This window comes from Lutjanus erythropterus, chromosome 6 (assembly GCF_056507025.1).
Source record: "Lutjanus erythropterus isolate fLutEry1 chromosome 6, fLutEry1.hap2, whole genome shotgun sequence".
NCBI classification, from domain to species: Eukaryota; Metazoa; Chordata; class Actinopteri; order Lutjaniformes; family Lutjanidae; genus Lutjanus; species Lutjanus erythropterus.
Window position 1 is genome coordinate 42,620,861 of NC_139322.1, and position 18,019 is coordinate 42,638,879.

At 37.4% G+C, this 18,019-nt stretch overlaps 1 protein-coding gene across 1 annotated transcript in view; it reads left to right on the plus strand.

Moving 5' to 3' along the window:
- Nucleotides 1–581: 581 nt before the first annotated feature.
- Nucleotides 582–18,019, plus strand: part of LOC146326240 (rho guanine nucleotide exchange factor 10-like protein) — a 67,758-nt gene continuing 50,320 nt past the window's right edge. The window contains exons 1-2 of the mRNA XM_084722000.1: nt 582–971; nt 7,843–7,910. Coding sequence (XP_084578126.1) covers nt 7,874–7,910 — 37 coding nt within the window. The 5' untranslated portion in view covers nt 582–971; nt 7,843–7,873. The remainder of the gene's footprint in view (nt 972–7,842; nt 7,911–18,019) is intronic.

Sequence of the window (18,019 nt, forward strand, 5' to 3'; positions counted from 1 at the left end):
GGCAATGATTTATGATAATTTATGTGAGATTACAGAGACACAAATCCCATTTAGCCCTAGATTATTTGTTTTGGGGATCATTCTGGAAATCTGTGGTGAATTTACCATTCTATGTTTCCATGCTCTGCTACAGTGTTAAAAAACAATAGGGACAATGCATGTAGGGAATTTGAATTGGTAAGACAAAATTGGGAAGAAAAATAAAATAAAATAAAATAAAATAAAATAAAATAAAAAATAGCACCACTTCTTCTACTGATATTACTAATACTAATAATACTACTACACATGTGAGAAATACCCAAAACCTGTTGGGCCCGTCAGGTCCTGTTGAGTTCTGGCACAGACCTCAACTTCTAGATGTAGTTCACTTCCTGTTCGCATCTTACGTGAAGACAACAAATATACTGTTCCAAAAAAACGTGTGCTATATCAGACCAAGTTATTAACTACATATTTTCAGGAATATGGACAAGTTCCTGAATGAAAGTGAGGTGTGGAGGTGACGGTCAGTTACAGAGACCCAACAGCGACATCTGGCGTTCAGTCTGTTGCAGTGACAACACAGCGCGCCAAGCAAAGCCGACGATGAAGGCTGATAATGGTGCCGCTGCTCGTTGTCGCTCAGCGCGGCTGGTTTTCTCGGTGAACGCTGGGTGTAGAGAGAGAAAGTGTCTCAGTGTTGTCTGATAACATGACGGTCACCTCAGCAGACACACTGACAGTATCTGCTGCCTGTATGTTAAGCTAAATCTCCGCCCAAACTCCACCGGCTGTTGTTAAAGCTTTTCTGTGAGAGCAGAGCGGGACGGAGAGAGGAAGAGGAGGAGGAGGGACGGAAACACAACGGGGACACCCTGGACAGAAAGAAGAGTTTCTTGGAGAAGTTTGTGTTCAACCAAAGCCATGTTTGTGGAGTAGGAGTGTGAAGACGCTGCGGGACAGCCGGTGGACTGCAGCAGGACAGTGAGGTGAGCTGTGTCTCTAACAGGGAGTTAGTTTTCTTTTCTGTACAGAACTCTGAACGTTTGGACGGGACACAACACACATGAGAAATGTTTTGAACTTCTATATGAACTTGGTGTCTCCAGAGTCACAGAGGACTCAGTGGGGACGGGCAGTCAGGAAGCCGCACGGAGGACAGCTGGACTGTATGGAGAGTTCTGGCGTGTTGAAATGTGAAAAAATATTAATAATGCCCAGGTACACAGTTTCCAATAGGGTTTTATTCATCCAAATAAAATTGGCGTGATTACAGTTAAAAGTATTATAGAGAGATGGTAGAAGGATTACAATTTAAAGGGATAGTTCACCCAAAAATGAAAATTCAGTCATTATCTACTCACTCTTATGCCGAGTTTTTCAGGAAAACAGAGTTACAGAATCTCCCAAACAATGGAAGTGAATGGTGACCAGTTTTCAAACAGAAAAAACAAACAAACAAAAAAACAAAAAAAAAAAAAACAAACAAAACAAAACACAAATACCTTAAAACTGACTAAAAAATGTTATTTACACCATGTTTTTAGTCTAAATCTCCACTGTAGATCATTTGGAGCCACGTTCACATGTACATGCCCTGTCTGAGCTGTGTGTGTGGTGTGATGTGTTCAAACAGCATGTTGGGACTTTAGGGGACTTGGATTACACTAGATGAACAGTATGGAGGCATTTTATGTTTTTTTTCTGTTGTGTTTTTACATTTGAAAACTGTTCACCATTCACTTCCATTGTTTGGGAGATTCTGTTTTTGGGTGAACTATCCCTTTAAGTATAGTAGTTCATAATATAAAATGACTTCACCATATTCTACATACTTCAAACTATAATTAAAGAAAAACATGCAAACAGATCTATACATAAGTAATAATAAGATGACATACAGAAGCCAAGTATTTGAATAAGAAGACACTGGTAAAGCAACATGACATCCTGCTTCCTGCATGACTAGCTGATAAGGATCAATATAACCAGTCAGGGTTTATGAACACATGTGACCTGTCAGAAGAGTTGCATGACTGCAGGTTCATGTTGAGGTGTGTCTTCACCATGTAATGTCAGTGTTTCTGCAGCTATTTCTGCTTCAATAACAACAACAGCAGCGACATCAGCAACTTGTGCCCAGTCACTCTGACTCCAAACAATTCCAAAAAAAGCCTGGAGACTGAAGATTTAAAATTGTACTTTTTTATACACAGTGAAGCTAGAGAACAACACTTATCTACTCTAAACACAAACCAAAATGAACCATAGCCAGGAATATTTGCATGTATAGTGATATGACAGTATCAGTATCATGAAATAGAATATCGCAATACTAAAGTGCTGATACTGAAATTAGAGAGTAAAAAAGTCTGATATCGATATATTGGCCAATATTCATTAAACAGAATACAACGTATGGAATATATATCTGCACACATACATACAGACAAGGTTCACTGTTTCAGTGTCCTGATATCTTTTTTGACAATAAACTGTAAAATATCCTGCCTCCATTATATATCTTTGACACAAGTGTTAACCACTTTTGAGGGATCATTCCAAAAATGTGTGTTTCACTGCTATTTCTAATATTTACAAATGAGTGTAAATAAAGAAACACAAACAGAGCAAAATATATGTATTCATTAAACCTTAAGAAAATCAGTTAAATAAAATGATGCCTATGAAGCTAACAAATTCTTATTTTTTAATTTCTTTTTCTTAATATACGTGTATATCGGACAACATGTGCCGATAACAATAAAGACCAACATAACTGTGATATAACAATATCATGCTGATGAATTCGGTCAACCGATGTATCAGTCAGGCTCTAGTCTGTAGGTCCTGTTTGTGCATGTGTGTGTATTTAGTGTGTAGGGCTGCAGTAAATTATTATTTTTTATCATTGATTAACTTGTCAGTTATTTTCTCAATTAATCGATTGGTTGTTTGGTCTATAAAATATCAGGAAATGATGGAACCCAAAGCTCAAGATGACAGCCTTAAACAGTAGTTTTGTTCACAACTTCAAGATATTCAGTTTACTGTCATAAAGGAATAAAGAAATATGGAAATATTCACATTTAAGAAGCTAAAATCAGAGAAATTTGACCCTAAAAAATTAAAACAGATTTAACCAATCAAAATCTATGAATAATTGATAAATCAATTAATCATTGCAGCTCTACATGTTTTCAAATGAAAATAAGAATAGAGAGAGCATGAATGTGGGCAGTATGTTTCACACTCTTGGCTTGTGCTGTAAGATCTGTCTGAATCCATTCCACATTCTGAGATCCACAACACTGAAGAATCTACAGTGGTGTTAGCATGCTAATAAGCAGTAAACACAAAGTGCAGCTCAGCCTGATGGGAATCATTTTTGCAAATATTTGCTTGTCAACCCAAATATCAGAAAGCAGATATTTTGACCTGATGATAGCATTAAAGAAGAAAAATCAAGTAAACATGTAGTAGTGAAGTGTGAGAGTAAGACACATCATTTGGGAACCACAAGTGTACAGACTGTACAAAAAAGGCACAAAAATTCCCAGTAAATGTTGAGATATTTTATATAACAAATGAAAACTTTCTTAAAGGGATAATGCACCCAAAAATAAAAAATCCAGTCATTATCTACTCACTCTCAGGAAAACAGTGTTACAGAATCTCCCAAACAATGGAAGTGAATGGAGACCAGTTTTCAAATGTAAAAAAAAAAACAGATAAAAAAACATTAAATGCTCCTCCATACTGCTGGTTGGGTGTAATCCAAGTCTCCTAAAGCCCTGACAGGTCTTTTCCACACCTTCACAGCACACACACACAGTTCAGACAGTGTGCATATGCATGTGAACGTAGATCCAAGATTCAGGCTAAAAACATGGTGTAAATGATGTTTTTTTCAGCTTGGCATATCGGGGCTTTAGGAGATTTGGATGGCACCCGATGAGCAGTATGGACGCTTTTTTTGCATTTGAAAACTGGTCACCATTCACTTCCATTGTTTGGGAGATTCTGCAACGCTGTTTTCCTGAGAAACTCCAGCAGTGTTTTGTGGACTAAAAAACTAAACCTGACCTTCAATCAGCATGAGCACCTGACGCTGCTGGTGCTAAAGGAGAGCTCAGTGGATGGACAAAGTCAACAGTACTCATCTTCTGGGAACCACAGATTCATGCACCACGTGTCACAGCAATCCATCCAACAGTTACTGAGAAATCACTAAGAGGTTTGTGGTCTGTCAGTCACCACATCTCAACCTAATGTATGTAATGTAATGTACCATCTATGGGACATTGTTAGACAGAGCTCTCCACCACACCTGCAGAGGCCCCTAAATGTGGAGAGGTCCATGAGAATATGACAAGGAGCATTGAAGCTGTTATGGTGGTGGAATAATACCTTTCTAACACAGTGTGGCAGCTAGAGAATTCATCCTTTTGAGACCACACATGCACAAAGCACATTTCATGAAATTCAGCCTCTCCTCTAGACCAAGTGGACACTTTTTAAATGGTGGCATCACACAAAAGGCCAGAAGGTCCTAAAATCATTATGAATTACCCTCTGGGCACCATGAATATCTGTTCTAAATTTCAGGTCCGTCTGGCTGAAGAAGTGACCAGCTGACATTGTCTTCTGTAGGCCCTGGTCCTAACTAGGAAAAACTCTCATCTTATACAACAGAATTCATCAGCTTTCAGTGAAACATTATGCAAGAATGTGCCTTCATCTAGTTTCCATGTTTGTCTCTGGGCTTTAACTGAATGCTGTCATTGCAGTGGGAGTCAGTAGATCACTTACTGTGGACAATCCAGAGGCTGTTTTCTCATCACAGCTGATGGCACGGCTCCCTCTCTCTCTGCCATTGTCCATTGAGCTGCCCACAGTATCTTTGTCAGAATGGAGGCTTTTTTCTCCTTATAGCCTGCTGAATTATTCATCTATTTTTATCTTAATCCAGTTTGGCACAAGAGATTGTTCTTCTCAGAGTCTTTTATCTGAACATTTACATCTTCAGATGCTAATAATATGACTTACAGTACTGAAAGGTCAGTGTTGATTTTGTGGTGGTAAGAACAGGCCCTGGGCTTAGTTAAGAAACTGATCAAAAGCTGTGGCTTCATGTTTAAGTGGCTCGTCATCTGGTTGAATAACAGTCTGAGAAAGGACGCGTCTGGATTTGCTGTAAAGGAATGTAACACATTCACGTTGCCTCTGGCAAAATGCAGCAAAATACAAGCCAGTTGTCCACGTGATAAACACTGGTTTCCCAAACGTCTGCTCTGCATTACACCTGTGTGTCTGTCAACATGTGTATACTGTATGTATATATGCATATGTTTACTGAATGTCTAAGTAATTACACTTTTCCCAAGGTTAGGACATCCTTTACAATTCTGCTTTGAAATACATCACATTATTTGTGTTTTATCATTTTAGTATTAATTTATATAATGAACATTTATTTCTAATTTCTTTGTGTTTATTCAGGGTCATTTAAAAGCTTATTTTCAAATTTGGTTATTTGTTCTGAAATATAGAAACAATTTTCACACATGAGTATTTGTATTGAATGCACAATTTTAGTACAGAGTGCTGAGATGATTTAGCATCACAGTGCTGTAAGATTGTCTGGGTCATGATGGACAGTTAAAGAAAAAAGGATAAAAATGGATAGAGTGGAACCAGAGATACACCCTTTTTATTCCACAGATTATTTTTCCTTGTCAAAACCGGATGCTTGCATTACTCAAATTTAGGGGTGGGTGACATGGCCCTAAAATAATATCACAATAATACTAATTAATTAATTATTATATTAGCACAGGCAATTATCTTTCATGGGGGCCCACATGAGAAAATGATCAGGGTGCTGAGGGCCAGAAACATAATATAAGGTCCTAATAATGGAATGGTTGTAAGTGTTCTGCATGGGGCACTTCTACTCTTGGTCCCCCTTTCTGAATTGCCGTGTGATGAATTGTGAGCTAATATTTTGTCAGAAATGTCCAAAACTTGATGTTTTACAGTGTAGCATGTAGGCTGCATACAGGTTGTAATGATAGTCACAGCAACAGTAGAAGAAGAAGAACATAAACAACATGGATGGACAGCACTGAGTGAATAAAGTTACAGTTTAACAGACATGGTTTATTATCATTACCAATGAACACAGCACTGACCCCTTTAAAAATAAATGTCTGATAATGCTTCAGTGGTAAGCAAAATGCTTTTTACTGTCTTTGCTAGATTTTCAATTTTTTGTATTTCCATTTCCATTTTGTTTTTCCGCAAAACCTTTCAGTGGGCCACATCTGGTCCCCGGGCCACATTTACCCAGGTCTGTTGGAGAGTAATCTGCAATAACCATGTTCTTGATGGTATGACAAACTACAGGAAAATATGTTTGGTTTAGAACTCACAATGGCTGTTGAACATTCCTCCTACTCAACCAGCTCTGCTTCAGGTTGTGAAACTAGTTTGCTGTCTTCTTGCACTTCTGACATGTTATTATTGCTTTGTTGTTCTTCTGATCTTTTGTAACCAGACCACCTCCACACTACTGAACTGGCTTCCCATTGTGAACTAAGTCCTCCACTGTAATATTGTCATGATCATGGCATGTTTGAATGTTTGTATCAGGGTTGAGCGATATGTTAAAATCCCATCAATCAGCGATTGACAATGTCCCCCCTCCCACCTCCTCCTGTCCTCTCCAGTCTCACTTGGGAGATGTGTGCAAGCAGCAAATTTACTACATTATATACGCTGTGTTACGTTCACTGTGTCAAATAAACAAAATAAACTCACAGTGTGTCACGAAATTAAATATTCCCACACTCATAAATATAACTACATATTTAATGATATATAAATACAACCATTCAAGTTCAAGACGAGCTTAACTGGCTCATGAACTGATAACGTAATCCAAACTTAACAGAGAAACGTGTAAACCTCATCAAAACTCTCTTTTTTTATTCTGTCCATTCTTCCAACAACCACAACTCTGGTTTGGTCAAATTAAATCCTTAATTCACAGTGTGAAAACAGTGCAAAAAGTCTGACTCTGCAGCTCCGTGCACTCATGGTCCGACTGAGTGGGTGTGTCCTGTGCTGTTGGATGAGAGCAAACTGGCAATGGATTCAGCCCATCATCTGTAGATGATATATTCATCCAACCATAGTTCATTCATTCATTCATTTTCTGTAACCGCTTATTCCTGAAGGGTCGCGGGTGGCTTGAGCCTATCCCAGCTGACATTGGGCGAGAGGCGGGGTTCACCCTGGACAAGTCACCAGTTCATCGCAGGGCTGACACATAGACAGACAACCACTCACACTCACATTCACACCTACGGGCAATTTAGAGTCACCAATTAACCTAGCATGCATGTCTTTGGACTGTGGGAGGAAGCCGAAGAACCCGGAGAGAACCCACGCAGACACAGGGAGAACATGCAAACTTCACACAGAAAAGTCCTGCCCCAGGACAGGGGGATTCAAACTCAGGACCTTCTTACTGTGAGGCAACAGTGCTAACCACTGCACCACTGTGCTGTCCCTCCCAACCATAGTTTGTATCATAAAAAACATTATAATGATAGACATTATAGACAAAGACATGCATGCTAGGTTAATTGGTGACTCTAAACTGAGTTGTTGGCTGGTTAGTCACTGTAACATGCAGTGGCTGTTTACTGGAGACAGTGCTGACTCACCTGGACTGACATGTTTCTTACCTAGACCTGTCCCCCTAAATAGGAGGAAGACATGTCACATGTCAACTGTTGGTCATCTCTCTGAAGAATGAATCAGTCATTGATGAGGTGGTCTGTGTGTCCACAGGAGCTGATGCGACCCTTGAGAAGGACCCAGCATGACCTCTCCACATCCACTTGTCTGTCATCCCTTGGGTGAGTCTTTCGACTGCCATATTGGTGTTTGGTATCATTTACATTGTTTGAATTCTTCTAGACTGTAATATCCTTTACCTAGACTTCAAATGATGACAGTTGATGATTGATTAATTAGATTTGCTGAGCCAGGCTTTAGTCACAGTCAGCACCTCCACTCCCACTGAAAACATTTTACTCAAAACAAACAAAAAACAAAAACAGGAGAGTGGAGAGAGAGATCTGCTTCAGTTGTACTGCAGTTAAAGTAACTGTGTTATGGGAGATGAAAATGGAAAATCATTAAATAGTGATAATGAATTTTAATGACATTAAATAGCCTTGCACCTTGTTCTCCACAGATTAACATATAAGTTTTTGATAGTACTTGTGTTGTTACATTTATAGTATATGCTGGATTCATCAGCTCAATAAGAGAGAATGTGCCACTCGTACCAACAGTATTTTGAATTTTCTTTCAGATATGAACACAAGTTATGAGTTCCAGACCTCGTAGAGTCTTGTGCTGTCAGTCCGCTGTTATCACAACAGAAGTTTTGAAGACATTTTGAGTTTGAAAAATAAGTTACACTTCATAATTATTTGTTGATATTATCATGTTTGATTACATTTCAAATTATAATATAATTGTGATTTACATATAAAGCCACTCAATGATGTATTGTTACCTGCTGTCAGGTGTATTGGCTGTATATCTGCAGGTTCATGAAGTCTCTGTCCAGCCGAACATCCTCACTTCCTGTCTTCTATGTCCGTGATGCCCGTGCAGTTTGACCCTGTTGGATGGTTTAGTTTAGTTCATTTTATTTGCACATTATATATGTATACGAAGACAATAAAATAACAAAAGATTAAAACATTGTGCAGGAGAGGTTGGAAGCCAAAAAGGCTTACGAAGATACCTCCCCTATATAATTAACATGGACAACTTCAAGATGTCAAGACTAAATAGATATAAAACTGACATACAGAAATGAAAGTATACAGGGTGCGATACATGAACGAAAACAACAGCAACAACAACAACAGCACAACAACAAACAAACATGAAAAGGAAAAAAAAATGCTCATTAAAACTGCTATTTGCTCATTAAAAACTTTTTTTAGATGTTTTTTGAACAAAGATAATGTAGAAATTGATTGTAGAGATGTAGGTAAATTATTCCAAAGAGATGGTCCTCTGTATTTCAATGTGTATTGGTTCAGGGAAGTTCGACAATATGGGAGATGGAAGTCTTTTGAGTGTCTTGTATAATGAGAATGAATGTCTGATGAAAACTTAAAAAAATTCAGATAAGTGCTCGGCAGTTGATGAGTTAAGTGTACATATTTGTACATGAACACACAAGTCTGGTATATGTTTACGTTAGAAATTGATAGCAGTTTGTATTTTCTGAAAAGAAGAGCAGATGAGTCAGATTTTTTAGCAAAACTCATCATTCTCAAAAACTTCTTCTGAACTGACAAAATCATACTGAGAAAAGTGGGACATGTGGCAGCCCACACGGTGTTACAGTACATAATATAAGGATAAATTAAGCTGTAATAAAAAGTTAGAATACAAGAATGATTTATCAATGAACGAACTCTACTCAAAATTCCAATTGACTTCATAGTCTTTTTACAGACAAATTCAATATGGTATTTCCATGTTAATTTTTCGTCTACTATGACACCAAGGAATTTAATATGAGGAACCTGAGTAATTCCAATATTGTCTATAAATAATTTGGCTTCTTCTTTTGTATACTTTTTATTTTTATTACAGAATATTATAAAATTAGATTTATTTATATTGAGAGAGAGTTTGTTCATCTGAAACCATTTAGAGATTGATGACAGCTCTTCATTTGCTTCTTGAATCAGTGTGCCAAACTTTTCATGTGAAGTAATAAGACATGTGTCATCAGCAAATAAAAGAGGCAGGACATTATTACAAACCCTGGGTAAATCATTCATATATATCAAAAACAAGAGAGGTCCAAGAATGGAACCCTGAGGAACCCCACAAAGCAGCTTAGCTCTATTTGAATTTTGTATATTTATAGATACATATTGTTCCCTGTCCTTTAAATAATCAGTCAACCATTACAGAGCAACATCATGAAAGCCATATTTTTGTAATTTAGCAATAAGGATGTTGTGATCAACAGTATCAAAGGCTTTTGACAAGTCTAAGAATATGCCAAGAGAAATTTTTTTATTATCTAAAGCTGTAGAGATTTTATGAACAAGCTGTAAAAGAGCCATTTCAGTTGACATTTTTTTCCGAAAACCATATTGATGGCTGTACAGTATGTTGCTCTCATCTAAATGTTTTTTAATTCTTGAATATACTAGTTTCTCTAAAACTTTAGAAAAACTGGGTAAAACAGATATGGGACGATAATTAGTAAATGTGCTAGAATCACCTGATTTAAATAGCGGAGTGACTTTAGCTAATTTAAGGTCGCTTGGTACAACACCTGTTTTTAGGGATAAACTTAGAACATAGGTGAGGGGCTCAACAATAGACAAGACTACCTTCTTTACAAGACTAGATCTTATTTCATCATGTCCTGGACCAGAATTTTTCATATCCAGTATAATGTCATGTACTTCTTTAGAGGTGGGGGGATCAAACATACTGATACAAGAATACTGCTCAGTGATATTCACCAAGACAGATTCATCTGTATTCTCTATGTCTTTAGCTAAGGAAGGACCGATATTTACAAAGAAATCATTGAAACCATTTGTTATGTCAGGAAGATTAGTATAATTTCTCACACCATCAGATAATTGAGATGGGATAGCTATGGAGGCTTTTTTCTTATTCAATAATTTGTTAATGAGGTTCCATGTGTTTTTTGTATCATTACGGAATTGTTCAAATTTTTCTGAAAAGTAGTTTTTTTTTTGCAGTTTGTAGTAATTTTGTGAAATAATTCTTATATTTTTTGTAAACATCAATATTAAATGGGGTGGGACTAACAACACATTTTTTGTATGATTTATTTTTTTTAATTGAAGATCTTTGTAGACCTGGCAGGATCCAGGGCTTAGAATTTTTAGACTTACTTTTCCTGTTTATTTCAACTAGTGAAAAACATTTATCAAATATGGATGTAAAAATGTTCATAAATGTAAGGTTCGCCAATTCAGCATCCTGTCCTGTCTTGTCTTGTGGATTAGTTTTGGTTAAGAAAATTTGAAATATTGGAAAATGATCAGAAATGTCAGTTAACAATAATCCAGAACTGATCATATGATCAAAATAATTTGTAAATATATTATCAATCAAAGTTGCAGATTTGTTTGTTATTCTAGTTGGTTTGTAGATGAGAGGATGAAAGTAAGATGCATAAAAAATATTCAGAAATTCATTTGAAAAAGTAGACTCTCTTTTAAGTATATCAATGTTAAAGTCTCCAAGAAGAATGCACACCTTTCCTTTGTTACTTATCAGCTCTACAGTAGAAGACAGAACGTCATTAAAAATACCAACATCAGTATGTGGACGATAAATACAACCAATTATAACATTTTTCCCACCAAAACTACTGGAAGTTGGTATTTCTATGAAAATGGATTCTACTTCAATTTTGTCAAAGCTGTTACTAAGTTCTTGTCTCTCACTAAACTGAAAATTATTGTCAACAAAGATTGAAACTCCTCCACCCCTTTTGTTTTGTCTGCATGAATGCACAGCATTATAATGTGACACTGAATAGGCAGATGCTATATCATCATTGAGCCATGTTTCTGATAAAGCAAGCACTGAAAAAGTTTGATTTAAAGATGACAGATATTGGAAAAAATGGTCATAATTTTTTGGTAAACTGCATATGTTTAAATGAAGAGTTGAAAACGTATTTTTATGCCCTTGATCTAATAAACTATTAGTGAATATATTGAACTCATCTTCATTGTAGTAGCTGCATAGACCTTGGTGTCTTCTTGAGCCGAGGAAGTGCGAAGAGGAGGAAGTCCTTTAAGGGATTTTGCTCTTTTCAAAATTTCTTCCTTGGCTTTGTATCAAAGCAGTTTGACCACAATGGATCTGGGACGTCCAGCATGGTCATATTTTCCAGTCCGATGAGATCTTTCAATTTTTATGAGCTTGGAGTCTATTTTGAGGTGATCAGAGAATACTTTCTTTGCCTTGATCTCCGTCTCACTCCAACATTCAGATTTTGAGTCTGGCACTCCTTCTATTAGCAGGTTGTTTCTTCTTGACTGATTTTTTCAAATAATCCATTTTTTCAAACAGATTATTTATGGAAGTTTGGTAATCAGCAAGGCTGTCAGAGATTGAACTTGGATTTTATCAGTGCTGCATGCTTTGGTGGCTTGCAGGTCATCCAAGTCTGCTTGTGAAAATTGGAGGCTAGCTTTAAGATCTTGAATGTCTTTGGACATGTTCAATACATCTTTAACAAGATTGTCCATGCAGGCAAACACAGAGTCAGCAATCACTTGAAGGCATGATTTGTAGCTCTTCTCTTGTTGCTCAAGTAATTCCTTGTAAAAAGCTTTTTGCTGTTCCAGCAGCTCGTGAACCATAGATAGAGTGACAAAATCTTCCTCACCTTTTTTAGGCATTTTATATCTTCACAGTGTCCACAGTACCTTAAAGTAGAGTAGCTCTCTTTTATGGCATTCACTTTTCCTGTTTCTTTGCTTTAGCCACTGCTAACGCTGTTAAAATGACAGACTTTATGGATCTCTGAAAGCAGGATGTCAAACTCCAAACTCATTAAGTTTTTCATTTTACTTTTTGATGCCATTTTCATGAATGAACACTTCCTGACATATGGGGCAGGGAGTGCAGCCTTATATGGCATTATTGGGGCGTTAATTGTGCTAATTTACAAGTCTCATGTACGTGCACTGCACAGGTCCTGAAGTTACGAGCATGTCTTGAATCTGATGTGGCATGTTCGTCTGAGCGCTTCGTATGAAGAAAAAAAAAAGAGAAATTTAAGATAAGAATGTGAAAATGTTCTTGCATGAGGCCCAATGTCTTGTTTCATTAAAGGAGACATATTATGCAAAACTCACTTTTCCATTGCTCTAGCACCTATATTTGGGAATCTGGGATGTCGACCAACCCACAAAATGTGAAATCAAAGAACCCAGTCATTTTTTGTGGTCTGCTTAGATCTGAATACACAGGATTCAACTCGCTGTTCAGTATTTGCTCGACTTGTTACGTAACTTTCCGGCTCAGAACACACGCTTGACAACCACCTTCGTGAACGTCCACCATTCTTTTTTGCCGCAAGCATCAGGTAACCAGACCAGAGGGCACAAGGTATGTTTAGACTAAATAAGCACGGAAACTGCTCTGTTGTTGGCTGCACCAAACAGCACAGCTCGCTACATTTGCTTCCAGCCTCAGTGGACAGAAGAGCTGAGTGGATACATTTGGTTCGTTAACGCCTCGGAAAACACACTTAATTTAAACTCGACAGAAAAACGTGTAAAACTCACCAAAATTGTCTTTGTCAGTCTGTCCACTCTTCCAACAATCACCAACTCGGGTTTGGTCAAAATAAATCCTCACTTTACCGTGGGGAAAGAGTTTAAAGAGTCTGACTGCAGGCTGTTTTCCTCTCACTCGTCACCCAGCTAAGTGCACTTATGGTCAGCTGAGCGGATGTGAACTTTGCCGCTGAGATGAGAGTCGATGAGAGCGCTTTGCAGAGCAGAGGTGTCACTCTGCAGACTATTACATTAGCAAAAGAAAATTACAAATATCACTCTAAAAATCTGGCAAAAAAAGCAATCAGCGATGGATTCAGCCCATCATCAACAGACGATATAGTCGTCCAATCGCCCAATCCTAATTTTATCAACACTCTAAAATAACGTGAGAGTATGGATGTCCATAGTTAGTCTTTGGAGAGATTTGCATGAAAAATATGATTTGCCGTTAAGCCACACCCCCCCTTTGTCGAGAAAACATTTGTGTGCATGACCTACAGCAGCAGTAATGCAGTACACACTTGAGTGACTTGTAGTAGGTTGTGAGTGATTTTACCACCACAACTAAAGACTGTATGACATTATGTTATTGGTTAAGGTGAGAGGGGCTCTGGTGCCTGATCCCTGAGCTACTTTGACCAAAGCATGGTACAGACATTGCCTTGAGATGTCAGGGACCTGTGTTAACTTGTGGAAAAGGGACATAATATGTCTCCTTTAAAGGCGCACTCCAGGCAGATATGTAAAGAGTTGTGGACCATAGTATGGGTCAAGTTTCAAAAACCATACATCCCCATAATACATCTCAACAGTGAACCTGGCGCATTGCTATTGAAATGACAGAGAAGCGGAGGTTTTTCTGCTGAGGAAACAGATCAGCTTGTGAAAGTGAGTGAGCAGACCAACTATAGCAGTCCTTTCCATTCTTTTCTCCTTGAAGCCTGATTTCAGATTCTTAAATGTAAATATCTTTCAGATTCTTTACTCCTCTTTGACAGTAAACTGAATATCTTTGGGTTGGGACTAAAACAAGACATTTACAAGACCAACAACTATTATTTGATTAATCAAAAAATTATCAACAGATTAATAAACTATGAAAATAATTGTTAGTTGCAGTCCTATTTTAGTTAACATGTTCAAATCTAATTTTGGCAATGTCAGAGCAGTCAAACCCCTGGGATTTTTGGACCAGACCAGGTTGGGAACCAATTATCTACAGGACCAGAAGGAATCTACCAAAGCACCCTGAAGTAAAGCAGGCATTAAGGTAGCGGTGTGCGTGTCCTCATCTTCTGACATCAGGGGAACAGCTGTACAATGCCAAAAGTGGCATTATGATGTCAGGAGACGAGGAACCTCTGCCTCCACTGTCTCCCAGTCCTCTGTCCCATCAACCACTCCATTTGACTGCATTTGCCCAAATGCACCGGGATTTAACTGAGGAGGAGCACTGCTGCCTGTTCCTGTGTGTGTGACATGCAGTGTATGTGCCTTCTGAAAATACTTTAGATCTGGTTTTTGTTGGTCACTTGTGTAGTCACTTTCTGCTTCCTCAAGATAGCAATGCATGAACAATAGGGTCATCGATTAATCTGTCAATTCTTTTCTCCAGTAATCGATTAGTGGTTTGGTCCATGTTCACTGAAAAAAAAATAAAATCATTTATGTGAAATTTATTGAGGTCTGTACCAAACAAACCATTGCACTTGGTCATATTGTGATTTTATTGTGGTTGTGATTAATTGTGCAGCCCTAGTGTCCAACACTGGGGACAAAACTGATGTAAAGAAATGTCAGGTCTAAACTCAACACATGCAGGCAGGCTCAGGGAGGCAGTCGTCTGACTCATTAATCCCCTGCTGTTCTGAGGAAAGGCCGACTAGCCTAGTTACCATATGCTGTGTAAGAAGGAGCAAGCCTGTGCACGCCATATGCTTGTAAAGCAACCTTGACATGAATCTACCTGCCAGGCAGTTCAGCAGCAGCAGCAGCCAGGACGATTGGCACAGTGAACTCTGGATGCCTCTGAAGTAAATATACTGCAATCTATTACTGGAAACCGACAGTGTTCAAGTACTGTTAGCACAACATGGTTAAGTGATTTTATGACTCCACAGAATATTTACACAATATGGTAAAAAAATAATAATAATAATATTGCAGATACTACGACAGATGCTGTAATTGCAAATAATTCATGATTAGTGGGAATGATCATTTTTGTATGTCAATATTCATTTTCACTGATAAAACTAATAAATGTATGGTGATGTGATATTTGTTGGGGTCTGTACCAAACAAACAGCTTTCATCTGGAGAACAAGATCTGTAGGTTAGGATATCCCTGCAGCGCTACAGTACTTTATTATAATGCTGTTTGTCACACTTTTTTACTTCACAAAAAAACTGCCTCTGCAATTTGGATGTTGCATTTGGCCACAGCGATGTTGATGATATGTTGATTAATCATGCAGCCCTAAATATATTTTTATTTTATATTTTTATATATGTTATAATGTTCTTTATAATAATGATGTTTTTAAATTAAAAAGAAGCAATATATCATCCTGCTTACAGTGTTGTAATATTTTGCAATATATTGAATTGTAACCTCTGTATCGTGATACAAATTGACTCACCAGATTCTTAACAGCCCCAGTTGAAAAACAACGTGGCCCGGTGTTAGGTGTGTGATAAATCAGTTTAACACAAATTAATTTAATAAATGTGAAATAATGTTGAAAACTAGGTTTGTCAGTTCTTCTTTAGACATCCACATGTAAGAGTTTTTATAATCTGAAAATGATACATAAGCACAATACCACCAACATATTTGACAAGAATGAATTACATTTTTTTTTTATTCTATATTGTGCCCAGCGCATATATTGGAAGAGAAAAAGTATGCAAAAGAGACACTGTTTGTTAAGTACAATAAAAATGTTTTGGTGTGTCTGTACTAGGGCTGAACAGTTAATCGGAATGTTAACAAATATCCAAACTGCAATTTTTTGATGCAGGTAAAATGTCATGACATTTTATTAGAGTTGAAGCATTGTGGTGCTACAGAGATGCCTTGACCTACAAATCATATTGTGAAAATGATTAACCATTTCCACAAATCGTGCCTCATATGATAATAACAGTATGTGTCAAAATAATTGGAATATGATTTTTTTATGTGTGTATCATTCAGCCCTAGTCCGTACTGTGATTCCTTGGTACTTGATCAGCTTATGAGCAAGAGTTTTGTTTTACTGCCTTTTCTTTGACTGATGTTCAACTTCAGTGTCTTGTAAGATGTATAGTTTAATTACACACTGTCACTTGTAAATCAGAATTATGGGATGCCTTTATTTAAGCCTGAGAGGTGAAAGCCACAGCAAAAAATCATCAGAATTGCCACACACACTGAACTTGGGGCTATTAGGGGCCCCTGGTGGTCTGGAGCAATTGCCTGCCTTACCTAGTTGGTAATTCAGCCCTGCTACATGAGTTTGTATGTCTATGTTGTGGTACAAATGATGAGTGACAGGTGAAGGGTTAGTGCTTAAAAGCCATATGTTGACTGTAATCTCTCTTCTACAAACAGCCTCTAATCCTCTGTGTTCAATGGCTGTTGTTTGTTATGCTGCTCAGCTGTGCACTGCTCAACAATCTGTTTGTCATGTTGTATCCTATAGGATGGTCTGCCTGCTGACAGACTTTATAGTCAATGAGAGGAATCAAAATTAGGGCAAAACAGTTAATTAAAATTTTAGCAAACTTGCAATAAGGTCTACTGCAATTTTCAAATAGCAGAATGTGCAATATTTGTTAAAGGTGAAATATGTGTCAAAGTATCGTGTTAAATTAAATATTGTGGTGCTGCAGAGATGTCTTGGCCAGCAAATCATTCTCTAGACTTCAGAAAATAGTTCCCCTAAAAATAATACAGATCCCTGAAAAGAAAACATACGACAATCACTTTAAATGTGTTTTTCAGTGAAAATGAGAATAATGATGTAAAAATGATCCTTTCCTGTAAATAATAAGAGATCACTCAGTAGAGTGCAGCTTTCAGCCAGGCAGCAGATGGTGAAGAACCTACTGCAATGCCGCTGCAACTGCCAGAGGCAACCAGTTGAGATTTTCAGTGTTATGCCAACATTAAAATGTTCACTGCCTCTGCTATCAATGGTCATATGAAACAGAGAAGGGATGAACAAAATCAAAATTATATTGGTCACAATATGGTCTCCTGCAGTTTTCAGATCACAGGAGGTGCAATACTGGATAAAACCCCTTTTTTTCGTTTGTAAAATGATTATGATGCTGCTGAGACATACTGCCTACACACCAGATTCTACAGACTGAAGGAAACATCTGTGTAAGGCTTCCACTAATGATTAAGTTCATTATCAGTTAATCTGTCAGTCATTTTTGGGATTAATTGATTAGTTTTTTTGGTCTATAAAATGTCTTTGTCCACAACCCAAAGATATTCAATTTACTATAAGAAAGGAGTAAAGAAATCAGAAAATATTCACATTTAAGAAGCTGAAATCAGACAATTTGGACAATTTTCTTAAAAAAAAAAGATCAAAACTATGATGATGATGATTAATCAATAATCAAAATAGTTGCCAAGCACTTTA